The sequence below is a fragment of the Gavialis gangeticus genome, unplaced genomic scaffold (genome assembly GCF_001723915.1).
Source record: "Gavialis gangeticus isolate Ggan-Ray unplaced genomic scaffold, GavGan_comp1, whole genome shotgun sequence".
Taxonomy (NCBI): domain Eukaryota; kingdom Metazoa; phylum Chordata; order Crocodylia; family Gavialidae; genus Gavialis; species Gavialis gangeticus.
In genome coordinates, this window is record NW_017729012.1 from 5268386 (window position 1) to 5289330 (window position 20945).

The window sequence follows — 20945 nt, forward strand, 5'->3', positions numbered from 1 at the left end:
TATTTTTTTTTTTTTTTTTTTCTTTGCCCAGAATAGCCTTAAATACATTTCAGTCAAAGCATTCAAGGGACAAGAGGGATGATTCCGATATAATTTTCAGAATAGTTTCAAGTTGGTCTGTGCTTTTAAAACTCAGATGGTAACCCACAGTGCTAATGATTCTGAAAACTATTTGTTCCTCACAATTTCTTGTTTAATGAGAAATCTTTTAGATTTCTCCTTTATGGGAGGTCTCAAGGTGTTAAACTCCAGGTAGTAAATCACTGGCCTGTGCCACCATCTTCAGTCTAAAAAAAACCCCCCATTTTATTAAAGCATTATGGTTTGCATCTTGAGAACTCTGTTAGGAGAGTTAAAAAACCACTGCTGCATGCAGGGATTGTGGTATGGAAACTTAGATAGGTCATGGCAGAACCCGGGTCTTCTGTTTTCCAGTCCTGTGCTGTGCCTCCTGGACTCATTGCCTTCTGTCAGGCCTGATTCCACTTTGCATCATTCAAAAAAGGCTTCTGCAGCGGTCGGATTGGGCTCCTAGTACAGTCAAAGCTTCTTAGCTGGGGCATCATGATAAGCCTTTGTCTTTCTGATTAAATAGTTCTCTTAGAGCAGGTTGTTTTATTTTCTCAAATATCGCCTGTAAAGTCTTTAAGGTGGTGTTTTAAGTCAATATAATATTTTATTGCTAAAACTAGCATCATTTATTGAATTCTGTCTCTCTTGAATTCCACTACTTTCTCTCTCTCTTTTTTTTTTTTTTATCCATCAACTTCTCAATTGAAGAACTATGGCTGGGAGTGTCAAGCCAAACAACCACTCCATTAAGAACAATTTAATCCTTTGGCTCCAGTCAAATGTGGCACCCTTAAGCATCGCTGGTTCACTGTTGTCCCAGTTAAGCAGCACTCACTGTAGTTCACTGTCATCAGAGGAAATACATTTCCTATAGAGTCCTGGATGAGTGGAATATATAGCACTGTGAAGTATGGCAGCTGATAACTCATGTCACTACTCTGGAAGAATCTTTTAAACTTGTAATATCAAAACTTCAAACCGAATGACATATGCAAGTCTTGAACTAGCTTCCGTGATCAGTCATGAGGAATATGAATGGTATTTAGCTCCTGTACAGTGCTATTCAACTACATAAATAATAAAGTTCCCCTCATTGCTCTCAGCTATCGCAGTCAATCGGCATACAGTGTCAGAGTAAGTACAGGTGAACAAGAAATAGTCTACATTATGGTCTTCTTTCCATGGAGAAGTGGCTGTGCACCTTTGCCTACCACTGTGTTATTATTAAAAGTCAGTGATCTACAGTAATGGTCCAACTTTGTTTCCATAAACAACTAAGTCATGATGAACCTTGTCATTATAAGATCTGCAGGTGTTGTCATATTTTGGGAGAACACAAGCGAACTGGACAATCTGGTGGAAACCTAGTAAAGTAGGGATTCCGTGGGGACATTTCCAGTTAGGTTTATGGATGTCATGTCATATCTTTATAGTGGTAATGTTTTCTTCTGCAGATTATGTTCCAGGCATACGGAGATAAACAGGGACCACTTCATGGCATGCTGATCAACACCCCATATGTGACAAAAGACCTCCTTCAGTCCAAGAGGTTCCAGGCACAGTCTTTAGGGACAACATATGTCTATGACATTCCTGAGATGTTTCGGCAGGTAAATCTTCATTGACGGGCCTCTGTGGGCTGTTCTATGGTTGACACGAGGAAAGCGTGTTAACAGGTAGCCCTTCTGCTCATCAGAAGAGCCCAGCAGCTTGAAGGTCCAGCAGTGTTTGCAATTCTTGCTGGTCTACAGAAGAGTCTGTGGCGAAGCATAGAACTTTTAATTCCTCACTGCTGTAGCTTTATGAGCAGAGGGAACAGTGAAAGCAGTAGTGTGGAAGCAACATAGGCTTTTTTACCTCAGTATCATATAAGGCTTCATACAGACTGCGCATACACATTCAAATGATTGGGAAGAATTCTCCCAGGTTTGTTCTCATGGTAGAAATACTTATCCAGAGCTACGTGTACAGACATTCAAATGTTGAAGCCTTGAAGAGTGGAGAGCTTGCAGTGATGACACTGTAGCCAAGGGGGGTCCTGTGCACATATCTCAATATGCTCGGCGGGCTCCCTTAGTCTGTCTGGCAACAGTGCATAGGGCAGCACCGATTGGCTGACTCAGACTGCCTGTAGTCAGCTTGTGTTGTCAGCATGTGCAGACATTTGCTCTCCCAGGAGAAACTCTCTTGGAAGAGATTTAACCCTGGTTGTTCCCAGGTTCTTTTTCTCTTGGAGCAGCCATTTTTACTCTGGGAGAAAAAGCCATAACATCTGTACACTCATGGTTTCTCCTGGGAGAGCAGCAGCCACGAGTGTACAGATGTTCAGGCTTTTTTTCCCCAGAGTAAAAATGTCTGCTGTAAGAGAAAAAGAACCTGGGAACAGCCTGTGGTAAATCACTTCCAGGAGAGTTTCCCCTGTGAGAGCAAATATCTGTACACACTGTAAATCTGCACTGACTTGGTAATAGCTCACATGTTACCTCTGCAACTTCTCTGCTACTAATGATGGAGCTGCACCAATGGAGATTAACAAAGCCCAGTATAGATGAGACCCCAGTGAATGAGCTTGCTGAACAAACAATAAGCTTCATTGCTCTTGCACTTGGTGTGTGCTAGTGTGAACTCTGCACCTTGCTTTTTGGGTCATATATCAAATCCCATTACTGTAGATAATGTTACTTTGGCTGCAGTCCTCGTTCACGGTTTAAAGATTCAAGTAAGATGAGATCTAATAAATATCATCAGCCAAATGCTGGAAGTTGGGCAATTAAAGACCAGATAGATGTAGAAAAAATGTCTGTCTTGATTTTGCTTCAGAATGAATTGCAGCCAAAATATTAAGACTCTATAATTTTAACACGAGTTTAATTTTTTCCCTGCTAGTCGCTGATTAAACTCTGGGATTCCATGAACGAATGTGCAATTCTGTCTACACCGCCTCTGCCTTCTGACATGCTGACTTATACCGAACTGGTCCTGGACGATCAAGGCCAGCTGGTGCACATGAACAGGTTACCTGGTGGAAATGAGGCAAGTGACCCTTTCTGGATCTTCCCTCTCTTCCTGCACCACACTACAGTTTAGACTGGCTTGGACAATTGTAATGGGAAGGTACCAAGCCAAGCACAAAATCTATTCATCTGCCTTTCTGTAGATGAAATCCCTGGCTTGAAAATGAGATTTTTGTTTCATTAAAAATGTAATACATTGTGTACAATGGGTATTCAAATCTCCTGAGTAAATTATGGTTTTGTTTCAAACTTACATTCATGCTGTGTTGCCACCATCTTTTCCCAGTCCCCCTTAATTCAGAGAGACATGCAGGTGTTTCCACTTGAAGGGGAACACTTGAACAAAATATTTGTTTTTATAAAGATAAGTGGTAATGTATACTGTTCGCTTAGCAAATGAAAATAATGTTATGCCTTATATTGAAATATTCCTGTGCAGTGTTTGTGTAAATATGCCGGAAAAGCTTGTGCAACAAACATTCCCCTTTAATGGCTGATTTACTAGCGACTAACAAGCTACTTATGCTACCAGGGTAATAGAGTTCAGGTCTTAGCTCAAGTGTTAAAAGTCTGTGTTGTGATGATGAAATCCAGACCCTGCTCCTGAACCCTGTGGAGGAATCATTAGGTTTGAAACCTAAAGGTTGCAACATTGAGCTAACAGGGTAATAAACCAGCAGCAAAAGGAAACCTGATTAGTGCATTTTCATTGTCCAGCCTAAGTGAACTGCAAAAAGTGAATCTGTTTAAATGTGAGCAGGTGGAGGAGTGATTTATATTTTCAATAGGATTATTAAGCTCACAATCACCTTTTAATTGGACACACGGGTTTAGGCTGGCCACCGTCATGTTTCTATATGTAAAACATCAGGAAAATAGTGATAAGAAATCATTTGGTTTTTTTAGAGTAGGACATGCAAAGAAGCGTTAGACAGAGAATTTCAGCACTATTTATTACATCTCTCTCTAAGCCCTTTGTCAGGGAAAGGTTTCAGATATATATATATTTTGAGTCTAACCTAATCAGTAAATGCAGGTTTAAGGACAGGTTGGTTTCCTCATTGCTGCTGGGCCTAGAATGGATATTTTAACTAAGGTAATTAAAACCAGAAATGGTGGAGGCGTCTTACTGAGTGAAAGCTGAGGTTGCAGTGCTGTGTGGAGACTCTTGCCATGATCTTTCTCTTTCTCTTTCTCTCTGCTCTCATTCTGCGTTTGAGCGGATGGAGGCTGGGGGAATAGCAAAGTCCCTTAGGGACAGAGCTCTGTTCTAGCTGAAATTACAAGCACAGAGCTGCCTGGGCATGAACATGTAGTGTTTACTCTGCCAGTATGAATACAAATAGTCTTATTATACGAGATTCTGTACCCAAAGACCACAAAAAATGGGGAGGTTTTTTTAACCCTTGGAAGACTCGCTTGTGGCTTTTGTGGAAACCAGTGATTTAGCAGCACAAAGAGCACTGACGTGACCATATAAATAACAGCTGGTTCAAATAAGATAATGGTCAAGTACAGATTTAGGGCTTGGGGTGTTTATCCCTGCTTTTTGCTGTCCATATTCTTTGAGGATGACCGAGCGTGGAAGCATGTGGCAATGTTCTGAGTGGCACCTTAGCGAGTTCCCCAAGTTTGCTCAAGGGAGTAGCTTCGAGCAGAGCCTTGGCCCTGAAGGTGAAATTCCAGTGCCAGCTCTTCTCAACTGCAGCAGAGAAAGAGGGACAGTAAAGGAAATCTTCCTCCATTTCTCTCATTTCCCGGAGAGGTTTGTGCCTAACTCTCAGGACAGCTGGTAAAGTATGTCAGCTGAGCCAGTTTTCAGATAGATTAGTTAGTTTCCACAGGCCAGAATGAGGTTTGAAGTATTAGTATTGAATTCTGTTACCAATAGCTTGGGCACACAATAGGGCCAGTCTGTGGGCAAGAGTGGCCAATCTAAGGGAGAGGGCTGAGCAGTCAAAAGTCTGAAGGACAGGTGACACTGAGGAGGTGACAAGCTGTCAGACAGATGCATTCCTCTGTGGTGCGCTCACTTTATCAGGATGAGCTGACTTTAGGCTTTTACGGTTTAATTTCTTTTAGCTGAAGAAACAAATTTGTCACGAACGTGCACTCAAGTGCCTCTCACCAAGAAGATGGTTGGATGTGGGGAGAGGAGGGGCAGCTGAGGTTTGGTTCATCTCTAGGACAGTAAAGGCAAGCAGGGTAAAGCCAAGCCAGCAGGCATGTTTAAAAAGAAACCTCTAAATGCAGCCATTCCACTTTTCTCAGCAATAAGGTGGATCCAGAGATGCTGGACATTGCTATTTAGGTGTTATGCAGACTGTTATTACCTAACAGGAGTAGACAGTCTTTGCACTCATCCAGGAGCTTGTAGTAGTGACTGAGCAGAAGGTGAGTGGACATGAGGGATAGAAGAAAGGAAAATCTGTATTTGATGTTTCAGCAAGACTGGTGAAATGGTAGATCCTTTTCCAAATACTTAAAATTTGTTTCATTTTCTCTCTTACCTTGTCTGAATTTGTTTTTAGAGTTATTTATCCTCAAATGGACACATTGACTTCTTTCATTAAAAAAAAAAAAGTGTCTTCTACAGTGACTCTCATTAAAATGGACACAATATGGTCTTAAAGGAATGAATGTGGTTGTGGGCAAGATTCCTGGCTTCTCACCCTGGTTTTTGGTTTGCTTGCTTAGCAACTTGGGTCAGGCTTTCTGCACTTCAAGTTCTTGATCATCAAAATAGAATAATACTGACCAGTTATGAGGCCAAGACCATTAAAGGTATAGTTGTTAAATCAATCTTAGGCACCATATAATGTGACAGTGCCACACAAGCGGGAGAAATAGCTAAAGACAATCTCCTGTTGACTGAGGAGCAAAGCCAGCTCAGTGTATAAAGGGGATTCAAAGGTATGGAGAATGAGGACAGAATGAAGAGTATTAAAGCTGTGATTTTGCTATCCACAGCCCCAAAGATCTGCTGCAAAACAGCTTTGAAGAGATTAGTCATAGAGAGAGTGAGCCTTTGTTTTCTTCGAGTTAGTTGGTAATACCAACTTGGTTGGTAGTACTGGGAAATCACCATCACTGGACAGGAGTTTGGGGACTCTGGTCTCAGTCGAGGTCTCAGAGAGCAGGTGACTATAGGCACTTATTGGGGATTTTCCAACAAAATGGTTTTGCATTGGAAAATGCCAGTTCATTGAAGTGAAACTGCTGAGGGCATACTTAACATTTTTATCCAGAACAGAATTTTTGACTAAAACCAGAGAAAGATGGTACAGTATGGCCCTTGCTTACCCCTGGACAGCTAATAGCCCTGCAGCTAGAGCAGTCACATGGGTTTTAGGAAACTCACCTTTGAGTTCCTTCTCTTCTGGATTCAGATCAGGGCTTCAAAGCTAACGGCTACTTTGAGGTGGGACTTCGGATCTGTCCTACTGGGCTTATTCCACTTCATATAAATAATTATTCGGTTGATGAGAGAATGAGACACCGATTCCCAATGGCTAGAGTATTCATCTAAGATAAAGGAGATGATGATTCAGGTTTCAGTTTCAAAGCTATCGTGGTTATTTTACAAACAGGGGAGACTGAGAGATCAGGGCTGAACTGGCAGCAGTGTGGTGGTCAGGGCACTCACTCGGGATGCCGAAACCTGAGGTTCCAGTAGAGCAGGAGCTACACAAGCACTAAATTCATGATGACGAAAAATTGAAAACTCTTTTGGGCCTAAAGAGCCCAGAATAACTTCAGCAAATCCTCTCTGCTATGTTTGAACCAAGGCTGTCGACAGAATGATGATTTGCTAATTCAAACTGTGGCCATAGCAAAAGCTAGGAACCTACCAGGCAGATGCTCTCCGTGTCTCAGGAACGAGCTTTAAAGTGGATGGACACATGGCTTTGGAGCGTTTATGTTAAATAGAAAAATTAAATCATTGAAGACAGAAAATAGTTACAAGAACAGTCCACTTTCTAAGGTTGTCAGTCAAATCATTGTAAGTGCATTCAGCTTGTTTAGATTATGCCATAGGATCTTTCTAAATTTATTTCCTGCTAGTTTGAGTCTTTACATTAAAAAAAAACCCACGTTATTCTTAGGGCTCAGACCTGCAAAGTCCTGAAGACCTGTGGAGAGAGCAAGTAGAGGCTGGAGGTGCCCAACATACACTGAATTGGAAGAGACAGGATCAGGGATGTGTAGGGAACTCTTGGACGTTCTGTTTCTTGTGCGTGGCTGACATGTTTGTTTGAGCCTGGCTACACTAGAGCTATAACAAAGCTGTGTCTGAGGCTTTCATATGACTCTGTAGTCTGGTTTTATAGCCACGCAGTCATAGCAGAACATGGATGCCCCAAATAGTGCTGGGGCATTAGCACAGGGCTGGAGGTTCCTGAAGTACCTAGCAGTGCCCCGAGGGTACTGAGGCATTCTTTGCTCCATTTGTGTAGCCCTGCTGAAAATCAGGTCCGTAGCACAGAGGTAGTGGTTTGAATCGGGGAGTTTCGTAAATCACCTCTTGAAGACTGAGTATCCAAAGAATAATCTGAAATCCTAGCAGCGAAAGCTTGCTGGTTTCCCTGTGCCACTGCTATTACTGGTCACCCTTTTTAACAGGAGCCAGCCCTCTGTTTCTCAAAAGCATTTTCTAAACTTTGACCAACACTATTGGAGCCAGTGGAGCTGTGCCCTTTTCTGATGGGGGTTGAATTAAGCATCAAAGACAATGAGAAAATGAGTGTAACTGGGTCCCGCAGGGTAATACCCTGCTCTTACCTATCCATTTAGATCACATGAAGTATATTTGTGAAAAGTGTCATTTTTCCTGTTGACACTAGATGTCACAGTTTTTCCTTTTCAGTAACTTGAGTTTCAAAATCATCTCTAATAGGATGTTTTAGTTGGAGCCTTGCAAGCTTTCTTTCCAGGGAAGATTTGGCCTGGTGCATCACAGAAAGGAACTGGGTGAAATAGAGCTGGAGCTTTGGTGTAGTAGCCCAGCTGGGCTATGGAGGTGCACTCTAAATCGAAAACCTGAACCACTTTTACAGTGTGGGTCCTGTTTCATTGCTTGGCATAGCACATTAAAACCTCTGAGCCTGTTATGGAAACATGGGGGGAAAGTGTGGGGGGAAACTAGAGATATTTGTGCTACATGCCCCAAGTTGGTTGGTTAGACAAAAATGCAAAATTGTTTTCTTTCTCCATGCATTTCAAACCCCTTCCTCTTGATGAGTTTTGGGAGCAAACCCCACCACAGGCTCCTGAGGTTTTTGGCATGGGCTTAAATAACAGAGAAACTGGATGATGTCTGCTCCTATGCAGTACTCGGGTGCAGATTCACAATGTGATTCTCCTATAGCAGAGGCAGTTTAGCCCCCTGCTTATGCTATGCTTTGCAACACGCACGCACACATGCCTTTGAGCTCTGAGGATTGTAACAAATGGGGGACAGATATGGATGATGGGAACTATATGGGCTTTGCAGACTCGTGCTGAGAGTTCAGTTGCAGTCGTATGATTAACAGGGGATGCTTCGTGGTAACTCGGATTGGTCGGGTTGCCTGACCTTCATGCACCGCAGTTACTTCAGTGGTTCTCTGTTTACTGCAGACAATAGTCCTGGTTTTATAAAGGGGACGCATGTATGATAGCAGTGGGAGGCATCAATTTTAGGATTCTTCTGACCTGCTGGCTATTTTTGAGGCAGATCTTTTCATTGTTAGCTGTAATCAGAGGCAACTGTTTGAAAGGTTGTGAGAAAATCCATTGGCCCAATCTTGAGATTTTAGAATATGGGAGTGGGGAGGAAACAGTCTTTGCCAGTGGTTAAGACCATTTTTAGTTGCTTTCATATAGTCAAAGACAGCTCTGCACAGCACACACTTCTGTTCAGAGGTGGACTAGAAATGTGGTTTCTATACTGTCTAACTTCTAGTAAGTTGAATTTTGTAAAATTTTGTATTGAAAACTTGTGCGTATGTGACGTATCTTCCAGCCCTCTCTTTTACGGCACACGTGTGCTATGGTTAAGATTTTCGAGGAAGCTGGAAAAATAAGTTGTGGACATGGGAAGAATTTACCAAGGGGTAAGATGGGTGGTGCATCATCTACTCTGCAGTAACTGCCTACAAGTATGTTCCTTTGCTATGATAAGGGGGAAGTTAAAGCCCTAGAGCTTAGCCTTCCAAAAGAAGCACGTTACTTATAGCAAATCACTCATTTATCCATGCTGTGAGGCTCTTTTTTCCTATGTAAATTCAAGGGGATTGTTTGAGGTTTGTAGATATTTTTGTACACCTAATGTTCATATATGTTCATTTTGTAGGCTGAACATGTAATTGTATGTATTGCATGCCCCTTCCTGCATCTGCTGCTTGTTACCTAGAATGTAACTATTTGGCCCAAAACGTTCAATGTCGCGTCCCTGTTTAGGATAGAGTTTTTGTGATTGTCTTGTTCGGAAAGTTTGAACCAAAATGCTTCAGTGGCTTTTGAGACCCACGTTTTGCCTACACAAAGAATATGAAGTGGTAACGGAGTGCTAAGGTGCTTTTTTGTTCTACCCCTGACTAACTGTCCACATCTGAGCCAAACTTCAGAGCTTGGAAAATCATAGCTTGTCCATTCGCAGTAGACCCCGCTGCTCACAGTCTTGTAATTGTTTGAGTGTTGTAGCTTTGCCGTGTGGGTTCCCCTGCCTTGCTGAACTGCCAGCCAGCCTTCTGGTTTGCTTGCTAGCTTGCCTGCCTCCATCAACGTGCCTCTTAGCCCTCTGGAAGGAACCAGGAGACCCATGAATTAAACTCTCACTCTTTCCATTCGTTCACTTCACTGCTCTTTTTCCTGAGCAAAGCTTCCTTACATGTAACACAGATATCATGTGTTTCCATTTTACAAATAATGCAGCTGAGAAGGCTGCACCTCCCATCAGCTTAAGCTTGGGACACTTTGAGTGAAGTGCCAAGAGTGTGCTTGGCTGTGTTGTATACAGTATCTGCTTTCACCACCAAACCACACTTCCATTCCAGAGCTGAAAACGGCCCCCAGGAGTCCTGATCTTCAGCTTTCTGCTGCTGTCTAGTGAATAATGTAATCTATTGGCACAACATGTGCGTTATGTCCCCGTGGAATATGTGGTTCACATATGAGATAATGTCCTACTACTGTTACCAGTGTCTCCAGCCCAAGTGGTAGAAGGCCTTTTCTATGGATCTGAACGTTTTGGAGTCGAATCCCGGTGATGGCCCATGTAAGAGGTCATGATTGCACCTGGTAGAAACTCTGGGAGATTTTTCCCTCCGAATTTCTTTTTTAAAACAATGTAAAATAAAATATAACCCAGTGTGCTACATTCACTGTCCACCCTGTGTGCTGGTTCAGGTCTTGAATTAGGCTGTAGTCTTGTGGGGAGAGGAAAGCAGATTATAGTCAGGTAGTGGAAAACTTTCATAATGCAGAGGGAAGACATTAAGGTTGCTTTGCTTAATGCTTCATTCTGGTATTACCAAATTTTTGACTCCGTAGCCTTTGAAATTTCCTTTTTAATGCAATATATAATATATATTACTGATGCACATATGTACACATATAAAACACAGTGACAACGCTCCCATAATCAAACAGGGGATAAGACAAGTTTTTTTTGTAACTACAAGCTTCTTGGAAAGAAATCCTGTATATTTGAGTTGGGCCCCTGAATTTTAAAATCCAGCCACTCTTCATGTGGGGCAGCTTTATAGAGCCACATCCAGATTTCCAAATTCAAAAAAAAAAAGGAAAGAAAGAAAATTAGAGCATGGCAAAAAGAACATGGGATTGAACGTCATCCTTGTTCTGAGCAAAATAGAGTGAAATAACAGGATTGCCATGGCTCATAAACGGAGGCTGCTGAATAACAAGCTGTTCTAGTTTACATTAGTTTTTATATCAAATACAGTTCTTCAGGAATTACTGAACGTGGTAGAAAGGGAGTCAACCCCCTCCCAGCACCCCTTTCATCAGTGTCCTGTCACTCCCTGCATCCACTGCGTTACTGGAAGTGGGAGCGGAATTAGTTTCCTTCCCATTCCCCTCGGTATCTGTTGTCAACAGCTCTGACTGCCACTAGCAGTCAATTTGTAGCTGCATCAGTGTGTGTATTAGTGTTCACATCGATAGCGCAATTAATGTTGAAGTCAATTTTGGTGTTAATTTTAGGCCATGATTAGTGTTGACACTCTGTGTCAAGCTAATGGCATTTATGAGCACCATGAAAACGAACGTTAGTTAATATCATGTTTTTACTATCTGTTAACGGTTACATTAAGCCAAAGATCTGCAGGGATAGGGTGTGTATAAAATTATATATAAACTTGTGTGTGTGTGTAATATATATGTGCAATGTGATTCTGCATTGCCAGGGCTATTCAGGGAGCACATGACATCCAAGCACTGAATCCTAATCACAGATTGGAACATCAGAAATAATGATCACTTCTGATCGGAGGTTGTGAATAATTCATCTGGTTTGATTTTCACGTTCTGTCCAGTGATACTTTTCAAACCAAATGTGTTTCTACAGGAGAATAATGGTCCCACTTCTTATGGAAATACTGTGGCACAAATCATTTCGCTAACATAAAAACAGTTAAAGACGACGGTTCTTGTTTTTATTTTTTTTCCCACCCACTCTGCGCTCTCGCTCTCTTTCCTGTCGCCGCGTGTGCTGGGGATCCAAGTGTGGCAAGACAAGCACTTCTAAACTGCTACGGCTGGTTGTTGTTTTTTTTAAAGCCTGTTTTGAAACCGCTACCCCTTGCCATCCCTCGCAATTGTTCTAGCACTGCTCTTGGGCGATTAACTCAGCCTGGCTAATTAACCTGTGAACCTTCTCTTTTTGGCGTGCCGCCATTAACTTAAAAATCACATAATTTTTTTTTTTCTAAAATAGAAAGCCTTTCCCCCACTAGTCATAAATTTAAGCAGCTCATGAGCCTTTCATAGGAGGAAAAAAAAAACCCTTAGCTCTCCCCAGGATTTTTTTTTATTACTAGCCACCTCTCAGTAAAGATGGGGTGCACTGAGAACTTGGATATAAAATATTATAGTGACACATTTGTGCTTTTTAAAATAGTATATGGTTGTACCAGCTTCTTTTATTTATAAAACTATTTTCAGGGATTTATATAATTGCTTGGATGTGTGAAAATTCAAGATTCCCTTGCTAAATAAAACCTTACTTAGTCCATAGCACTGAGGCAAAGAGAATTTAAGCTGTGGATATGTGTTACAGAACCAGAACCCCAGATTAGCGCCTGTGTTTCTGTTCTGTATTATATTGTAATGCCTCTGTGCCTCAGTTTACCTGTTTGGAAACTGAGGTTAGTAATATTTTACTTTTCTTTTGAGCTTTGTCTTTAGTGTCCGTGACTATTTTCTGCCTCCTGGTTTGCTGCGTAGAGGATAAGGGCCTGGTGCATCCTGAAAACTAGCAGAGCTTATATGGTGGGGCCTGTGTTTTTGTGCTGAAGGTCCCAGATTTGGTCCCAGGTCAGCCCTTCTTTACGTGTAGATATTTGCTTACAAAGTGGCGTTTGCTCTCTCTTGCCTTGGAAGCAGTTACAGTGCAATTGATAGCGCTGCCTTTATTTTCTACCCTATCTCACAAGACCTGGAGCTGGCCGCCGTGGTCCATGCCGAGCATGGCATTGGGGCCGGTAGTGAAACTTTCTGAAGGGTGCCCACTTCCAAATATTAGTTGTGACACCATTTGTTTTCCTAAAACCGACCTCAAAATCCCTCATTTCCTCCCTACTATCCAAAGTACAGTGAAGATTGGAGTCGAGCAGTGGTGAAACGTGTGTCTGAGCACACAGGGACTTGCAGTGTGTATCTGCGTGCACTCACGCCAGTCCCACAGAGCAGTATGGGCATGTGGGTGCAGTAAGCTAATGAACAGGGAGGGTATCTGCTTTGCTTAGTATAGACACGCTCAGATGGGAGCACAGAGTGGCTCTGAGTTAATCCTGATGCTCTTACCTCAGTATTTTAAGGGCCAGATCCCAAGATACTTAGTATTCAGCTTTCTCCCTCCTGTGGTGTGGCCAGGAGGATGAAGCTGATCCACTGCTGAGTGTTTTTCTCTCTCTGCTGAAGTCCAGTGATGAAGGAAGTGGACAGCAAGCTCTCAAGCTTTGTTTTTGATCAGTGTGGTTGCTCTTTGGGACCCTGGCAAGTGGTCTGTGTCCCCCTTCCTGTCTTTGCTGAGTGCGGCCAGCCAGCTGCCTCTAGTGGTTGGTACAGCATTTGGGCTTTCCATTAATTTTGCAACAAGATTGGTATTTGAACAGAACATCCCACTGACATTTCTGGATTGACGCTTCTGTGGATGCAGTATCTTTCTTTCAGTCCTTCTGCAGTTGGAGGCTGAGACTTAGCTGTACATCTGCAAATAGAGGCAAGCAAAAAAAGAGCTTATCACCCTGTGGCAGGGCACTGCGTGCGCCTGCCCCTTTAAGGCTCTGGAGCTGGCAGCTGCCAGGTGCCTAATGAGGGCAGCCATTTTAGGTTCAGGGCTGCCCCTATAAACAGACCAGTTCAGCTGCAAGGGGCCAGGCAACAACACTGCCTGGCCAGAGGGCTGCTGAGTTTTCTCTGGAGGTAAGGGGAGGAGCTGTAGGGGGTGGTAAGGAGGCTCCTGGTCCTGAGCATGACCTAAAACTGCACCCTGCTGGGAGTGGGTGGCCTGGTGGGGTTCCCAGTGGCACGGGAGCCCCCAGGAAATGCCAGGCCAGTGATCACCCCAGTGAAAGGCAGGTCAGGGCGCCTTAACCCCTAGCCCCCACCACCGGGTGGGTTACCCCTTTATGTGTAGGGCCCAGGGGGTGGACCCCTAGAGAGAGTGAGGGGTTAGAGACTTGATACTGATGGAGAGAGTACCCTCAACTGGCCCATGCTGGGGCCAGGATCAGGACCAGACTGGTCAAAAGGGCCAGGGGCCCACCGCGAGGGACGCCCGAGAGCCGAGGGCCTGGGGTCCTGACTGGCCTGGAGGTGGGCCAGGACTGGTAGCCGAAGGTCCCAGGGGGACCGCACCCGAGGGGGAAAATGGCTTCAGGGAGCTGGATAGCCGAATGAAGGCAGGGTAGCTCCGCCTGAATGGAGGGATCTTGGAGGGGTCCTGATAGAAGGATTCTGGGGCCCAGTGAGGGGCTGGTCATGACAGGAACACCTAGATGCCATCTGCGAGGCTTGGGCTGCTGTGTAGGGGAGGAATGGAGGTGTAGATAGCGCCCCCTGGCATCGGGGCAAAAAACAGGCAGCCTCCTGCTTACTACCAACTAATTAATTCATAAAGATCAAGGCGTGGTGGGTGAGAAGGCGGGCGGTTAGCCCAAGAACAGGTGGGCGGGCCGCATGGCGAGCGACCCTGAGCAGGCCCCCCTGTTACACACCCTCAGTAGAAAAAAGTGTGGGGGAGAAGGAGCCCCATGAGATGGGGCACAGAAAGCTCTGACTCAGTCAACCCGTGACCCCAGGTCTTGAAAGGGAGGCGCAGTGGAAGGAGCTACAAGGAACCGGCTCTTGTGTTTTTGGATTGCTGCCTGCATTCCCTCCAATGATCCTCTGATTAATTTCTCTGTCTCCATTCTCTCTCTTTCTCTCTCTCTTTTTTTTTTTTTTTATATAATGAACCCATTATGGTGCATCTTACTGCAGACGTTGATTGGATCTCATCTGTGTATTGTGCCCATTTAGATTTGTATTAAACAGCACATATCTGTCTCCAGCTTCTCTTCCCCCCTCTCTCCCCCTCCCGCCATAGTTCATAATGTTCAGGATTCCAAGTATCAGCAGCGAGAGCCTCAACCCTCCTGATTGCAAAGGATGCACATTTGGCTGGAGGAGTGTTTACTCAGAGCTTATGATCCTTGGGCAAGTTGAGACTGGGTGATGCATGTGGCTTTCAGAGGATGCTGCTGTTTACATCTGTTAATGGCATTCCATGATGGCCAGCTCCCCAATGCGGTTATATGCAGCGGTTAAGAGATGGGAGGTGCAGGCTACCGGTGTTGCTCATCTCCATTAGTCAGAACTAGGAGAGATCATCTGGTGAGGTTAAAAAAAAAAAAAAAGAGCAAGACTTGGTGAAAAGGCATCATTTATACACATGGACTTGAAAAGGCAGGCTGAAGGTGACAGAAGCTGCAGCAGTAGCTGGGCTAAGAAAAGGTATGGAGCCAAAGAAATGAAAGACAAAAGCAGAAAGCAAAGAAAGAAGAGAATTGTGAAATAGAGGGATGAAAGATGAGAAGGAAGAGGAAAGAGTGCAATGAGTGGTATGGGAGTCACTCTGAAGTATGATTGACTGGGTGGCCCTGGAGAGGTGGCAGGGACCGTGGTAAACGAACCACACCAAAACAGAACATTTTAACTAACCCTCTGTCCTCCCTGACATGAAATAAAAGCAGCCATAAGAGAGAGGGACCTTGCAGGATGGTTCTGATCTATGTTGAATCCCTGAATGGACAGCACAGCTGGTCAAGGGAGAATCAATGTCACTTCATGTCTAGGATGGGAAGCATGCAATAATGTGAGGTAGGGGTCCTCATGTGTGATGGTGGGTCCAGGTCCATCCTTTCATCCATCTCTGTCAGTTCCTGTCTCCCCGTCCCATAAACTTTATGCCAGCAAAATATGCAGAGAAAGGTCTTTCCTGAGATAACACATCTGCTGTGCAGTCCCTTAGGGGTCCTCAAGGAAGGTATAACCAAAAGGAGGGGGCAGGAGTAGCAGTGCTGTGTCCCAGTATTGGAGAGTATATTTTAAAATGCTTTCTTTCTCTGTCTGTGATTGCAGATTGGTATGGTGGCCTGGAAAATGACCCTCAAGAGCCCCGAGTACCCAGAAGGCCGTGATATCATAGTCATTGGCAATGACATCACATACCGAATTGGCTCCTTTGGACCACAGGAGGACCTGCTCTATCTTCGGGCCTCTGAACTTGCTCGAACTCAGGGCATCCCCCGGATTTACGTGGCTGCCAACAGTGGAGCGAGGATTGGTTTGGCTGAGGAGATTCGTCATATGTTTCACGTGGCCTGGGTGGAGCCTGATGATCCGTATAAAGTAAGGAGGCATTTGGAGGCAGTGAGCTCTGTAATATTCCACAGGCTCATCTTACATTTGCAATACCGGTCTCTCACTTCACAGCTTTACCAGCTACCTGGGCACCCAGTTAACTTGGCACTGACTCAGCGAGTCAGTAGAGCTTTTGCCAGAAGTCATAGATTCATAGATGTTAGGTTCAGAAGGGACCTCAGTAGGTCACCGGGTCCGACCCCCTGCCCTGGGCAGGAAAGAATGCTGGGGTCAATTAGAGCCTGACTTTTTTCAGATGTTGTGAGTATCCCCAGCCTTAAAATCAGAATCTGTTATGATTGAATATATTTCCTGGAAAGCTTTCTTACTGGGAATTTTCCTATTAGAAGTAGGTCATCGGAGAGTTTACCTGACAAGGAGGTGTAAAATAAACCATTTGTCCCCACAGGGATACAAATACTTGTATCTGACACCTCAAGATTATAAGAAGGTCAGTGCCTTGAACTCAGTCCATTGTGAGCACGTGGAAGACGAAGGAGAGTCCAGGTAAGCGGGTCAATGTTGGAGGTCATCCTGTTTCATCCTGGTACACAGGAGGGAAATGTGTTGCTTCCTTGCCTGCTTTGACTTGTCTTGTCACCCCCACATCCGTTAGCATCCAGTCGTGTAATTCTGTGGCGCCCTGCACTTGGCACAACAAAGGTAAAACGTTGTAGCATGAAATGTTGTGATACACACCATGAAATGCAGCAGACCAGTATTATTGCTTCATCTTACTTGTGTAGTTGGGATGCACCAGTCATGGGTGAGGACCCAACCATGCTTAGAGATTGTATGAACATATACAGGAACACAGTTCCTGCTCCAAAGAGCTTTTCATAGGGTCATTTTGGGGGGGTTAAGGGTACCCATTGGAATGGATTTTAAACACTTTTTGCATTGGACCTGCCTAAAAAATGCAGTTACTCCCACTCTAGGCAGCAGGAAACCCTCTACTATATGTGCCCAGGGAGGGGGGCACTTGCAGATGAACTTTAGCAAAGCTGGGGAGAAAGAGGCTCTTAATCTAAGGGAGGGATAGAAAGAAGGCAGAGGTGTCCATGGAGACGCAAGAAACTATTGGAGGGATTTCATGGACTCCAAGGGACAAGAGAAGGAGCTTTGGGCACAAGACAGAGTGAGAGGGGGCCTAAGTTCACTGAAGTATTTATGTATATGCTTAAGTGCTCATGCTTAAAAAGGGTGTGGTGGAAGAGAGAGAATGGTGAAGGCAGGACTGGGGAAAGAAAGGCTTGGAAGTAGCAAGTTCAGAATAGTAAGATATGAGCCTAATTTTAGTCTCTCATCCTCACAGTTTTTTTCTTTAGCCCTCTGCCCCTAATCAGCTGAAGCTCATAATCATTAGCAGGGATGCGAGGATAATTTCTCAGTGGAGCTGACCTCAGTGAGGCTCCATACATTAGCCTGTAACCTGTCCAGCTCACTCAGCACTTCCTCCCAACACTGCTGCTTTGGCAGACCGTGTGCAGCCTGTTCTTCAGCATTGAACAAAGCTGCAGGATGTGAGGTCCTGTATAGGTTCTCATCAGTATAGGTACATTACTCTTTGCCTCCTACATGATACTTTGTCACTTTTCTTTTTCTTGGTAGACAACTGATTCAGCAAATCACTGGGCCTTGCAACTCAAAGGTTGTTTCTGTCTCCCTCAGGTATAAGATAACAGATATTATTGGAAAGGAAGAAGGACTTGGAGTAGAAAACCTCAGAGGGTCCGGCATGATTGCTGGAGAGTCATCATTAGCCTATGACAGTATTATCACCATCAGCCTGGTAAGCCCCAGTTGCTCTGTATCTTGAAACTGCAGTACCTATTTCAGTTGACAAGTTGGCATGTAAAATCCAAAATGCCCATCTAGGACCAGACCTTCGGTTGGTGTAAATTAGTGTTTTTTCATGGACTTCAGTAAAGCTAGACCAGCTTGCGTCAGTGCAGGATCAAAAACACTTTGCTCTTGAGAGGTGCAGTGTGCATTCCTGAGTATATTTTGAATGGATGGGAAAAGCAAAGCAACTATAGCTCAACTCAGTGGTTGCTTAATTAGTAGGTTATTGGGTTTTTAAAAGTCCTCCTAAATGTATAAACCACATGCATTACTGGGTACATCATGGCTTTTTAAATAAAAGCAGAAGTTCTGCAGCATGGTGTTGTTGGAAAGGTTGAAATGTGTGGCCACAGAATACAAAGGCCCCCAAATATAAGCAGAATAGTCTTGCCAGACCATCTGGATCAGCATGTTTTGCACCTATCCTGGGATGTAAATCAAATATGATTTGTATTTATAGGTCACATGTCGGGCAATTGGCATTGGGGCTTACCTTGTTCGGCTTGGACAGAGGACCATCCAAGTGGAGAACTCCCATATAATCCTGACCGGAGCCGGAGCTCTGAACAAGGTAAGTTGGCACTTCAGCGTCCCGTTTTATCTCATTTGGGTCTGGTTATATGCTTCCTCAGGATGAGCACCACATCTCATGAACCACTCTCACCACAACCGGGACCCAGTTTGGCTCCTTAGTGCCTGCAGAAAAGCTGCAGGAGCACGTGCGATGTAGAGACTGAGCTCCCTTCTCACTTCCTCTGTCTCAGGGCTGGTGCAGCGTATGGGATGCTTGCACTGCTGCTGCATATGCCTGACCCATTCTGTGATTTGATGCATCTGCTCTCTGGCCTGATTAGTTTGTTTTAACAAACATAGTGTTTCAGCTCTGATGCTATGTTGGGGACAAATAAAGGTGTCCTACATCTATTAATTGTTCTGCCCTACCACTTTATATTCTTGTTGTTATCTGCAAGCTTCTGGAGAGAGCATCCCTCTCAGCTGGCAGCTTCTGTTTGGAATATGCTCTAACGTGGATTCTCATTCTTGCTGTCTCCTTCTGAGTCTGGTCTTGGATATGTGCTGTGTGTGCATAGGGAGGAAACTATAGAGACCCAAGAAATGTATTTTAAAATGTGTTCCCCAGTAGTTGGGGATGGTTGCAGGATGTCACAGAGTTCAAGGGCTGGAAATCTCCCAAATATATTTTTCTGCTCGCAAAGTCAGGCTATTCATGAGCCAGTCTTTCTTTTTTTTAAAACAGTTGGTGATTTTTATAAAAAAAAGTGTGATCCAGTTAATAAAAGATTGATCAGGGTCTAAGCAGGGACATTTCCAGGGACTGAGATGATCAAAGATGTATTAGACATACAGGAGAGCTTTGTATTAAGTCCTCTATTGATTTAGGTGGTTTTGTGTGAGAGGTAAGGTTATAGTTATAATATGTGATGCTATCTTTGTAGGAAAGCCTGCATTCTGTGACTTTTATATATTAAGGATTCCTGACACCCCTAAAGGCGCATTAGAGGGAGGTTCTGGGGGATATGACTCTTTGGTCAGGATGGCCCAAATCATAGGAGAGAGAGTTAACCTAGTATGACAAGTCATTCAGAATTAACCGCTCTTGACAAGTCATTCAGACTCTTGAGAGTGGAAATGCTTGGAGTTAGGAGGCATCCGGGGTGTCTTATGGGAAGCAGAGTAACCTTTTGGAAGGTGGGGGTCCCAGGTCCTCTTCCCCAGTACATTGTGTTGATGTGTATGGAGTGCCCAGCACCAGGAGAACTGTTTGTGGGCTGGTGTGCATCATGGGGTGGCTAGTACCACAACTTTTCCAACAGAGCTATGGTAGCAGAGATCCCTAATGGAGACACAGAGTAGGATGGTATAAGGGCTTTTCATGCTGGTTTCACTTATTGGACCTTCCCCGAACCACAGCAGCTCTGCTGCTGGAAACCCTTTTCTGCCACTGTAACTATATCCAAGTAGGAGGGGGGGGGTGTGCGTGTGTGTGTGTGTATGTTTGGGGGGCATAGGGGTCAGCACCAGAAGTTTTCAGCAAAGGGGCACAGCTGGCATAGCTATGCCAGCAAAGCTGTGTAGTGCAAACCGAGTCAGTGACAACTATTGATAAGGACTCTCAGCACTTTGGCATCTCAGATACCCTAGAGTCTGCCATTTTTGGGGTTGGGGGGCCGGCAGGAGTAGGAAGTCACTTTAAACTGCAAGAACCTTAACTGCTTCCTCTGCACCAAAGAGATCATTTTTCTTCTCAAGAGCTGATTTCCCTTCCTTGTTTCCCCCAGCCCTGCCAGCATCACAGCCCCTCTCTGTTGCTGCCTGTAATCTGATGTGAGCCATGACCACTCTGCTCTCATCGAGGGCTTTGTTTACGTGGCTGTGATGATTGTGCAGGCACAAGTGCCCCTCTCCACGGTGCAGCTTTATGCTCAGCCACTCTCCAGCACCTGGGGTTGGCGTGCTTCAGCGCAGGCGGCATTTCGGTGTTCGGAGGAGTGTCTGCCCAGCAGTGGGAAATGAAAGGGAAAGAGTCTTTCATTGCATTGTTGCACTGAATAAGAGGGCTCTGCAAAGAACAAGGCACTGATCCTTTCAACTCTGGGATGCTCACACTTGAGTTAAGTCTGTTATACACACATGCACATGCGCACACACACGCACCACATGCATATACCAGCATATGCAAGAGGGAGGCATTTCAAGACCTTTCTTTTTAAAGGTGTGAGTTCTGTGCTCACCGAAGGGGTGTGTACAGCCTGGTTCTGGCTCAGCGATTGGTGCAGACTCACGTTCTTCATGCTTCCATGAATGGCATTGCCAGTTTGCTTAGTCCTCCTGGTTGATCTTTATTCTACCTGGTTTCTTGTAGGC

The 20945-nt window shown here is 44.5% G+C and overlaps 1 protein-coding gene across 6 annotated transcripts in view; it reads left to right on the forward strand.

Annotated features, from left to right (window-relative positions):
* ACACA (acetyl-CoA carboxylase alpha) overlaps window positions 1-20945 on the forward strand; it is a 197607-nt gene that overhangs the window by 99441 nt on the left and 77221 nt on the right. For all 6 annotated transcript variants that reach the window (XM_019511101.1, XM_019511095.1, XM_019511097.1 and 3 more), the window contains 6 exons: window positions 1527-1682; window positions 2959-3105; window positions 15933-16202; window positions 16624-16721; window positions 17886-18006; window positions 18520-18630. In XM_019511101.1, coding sequence (XP_019366646.1) covers window positions 1527-1682; window positions 2959-3105; window positions 15933-16202; window positions 16624-16721; window positions 17886-18006; window positions 18520-18630 — 903 coding nt within the window. The remainder of the gene's footprint in view (window positions 1-1526; window positions 1683-2958; window positions 3106-15932; window positions 16203-16623; window positions 16722-17885; window positions 18007-18519; window positions 18631-20945) is intronic.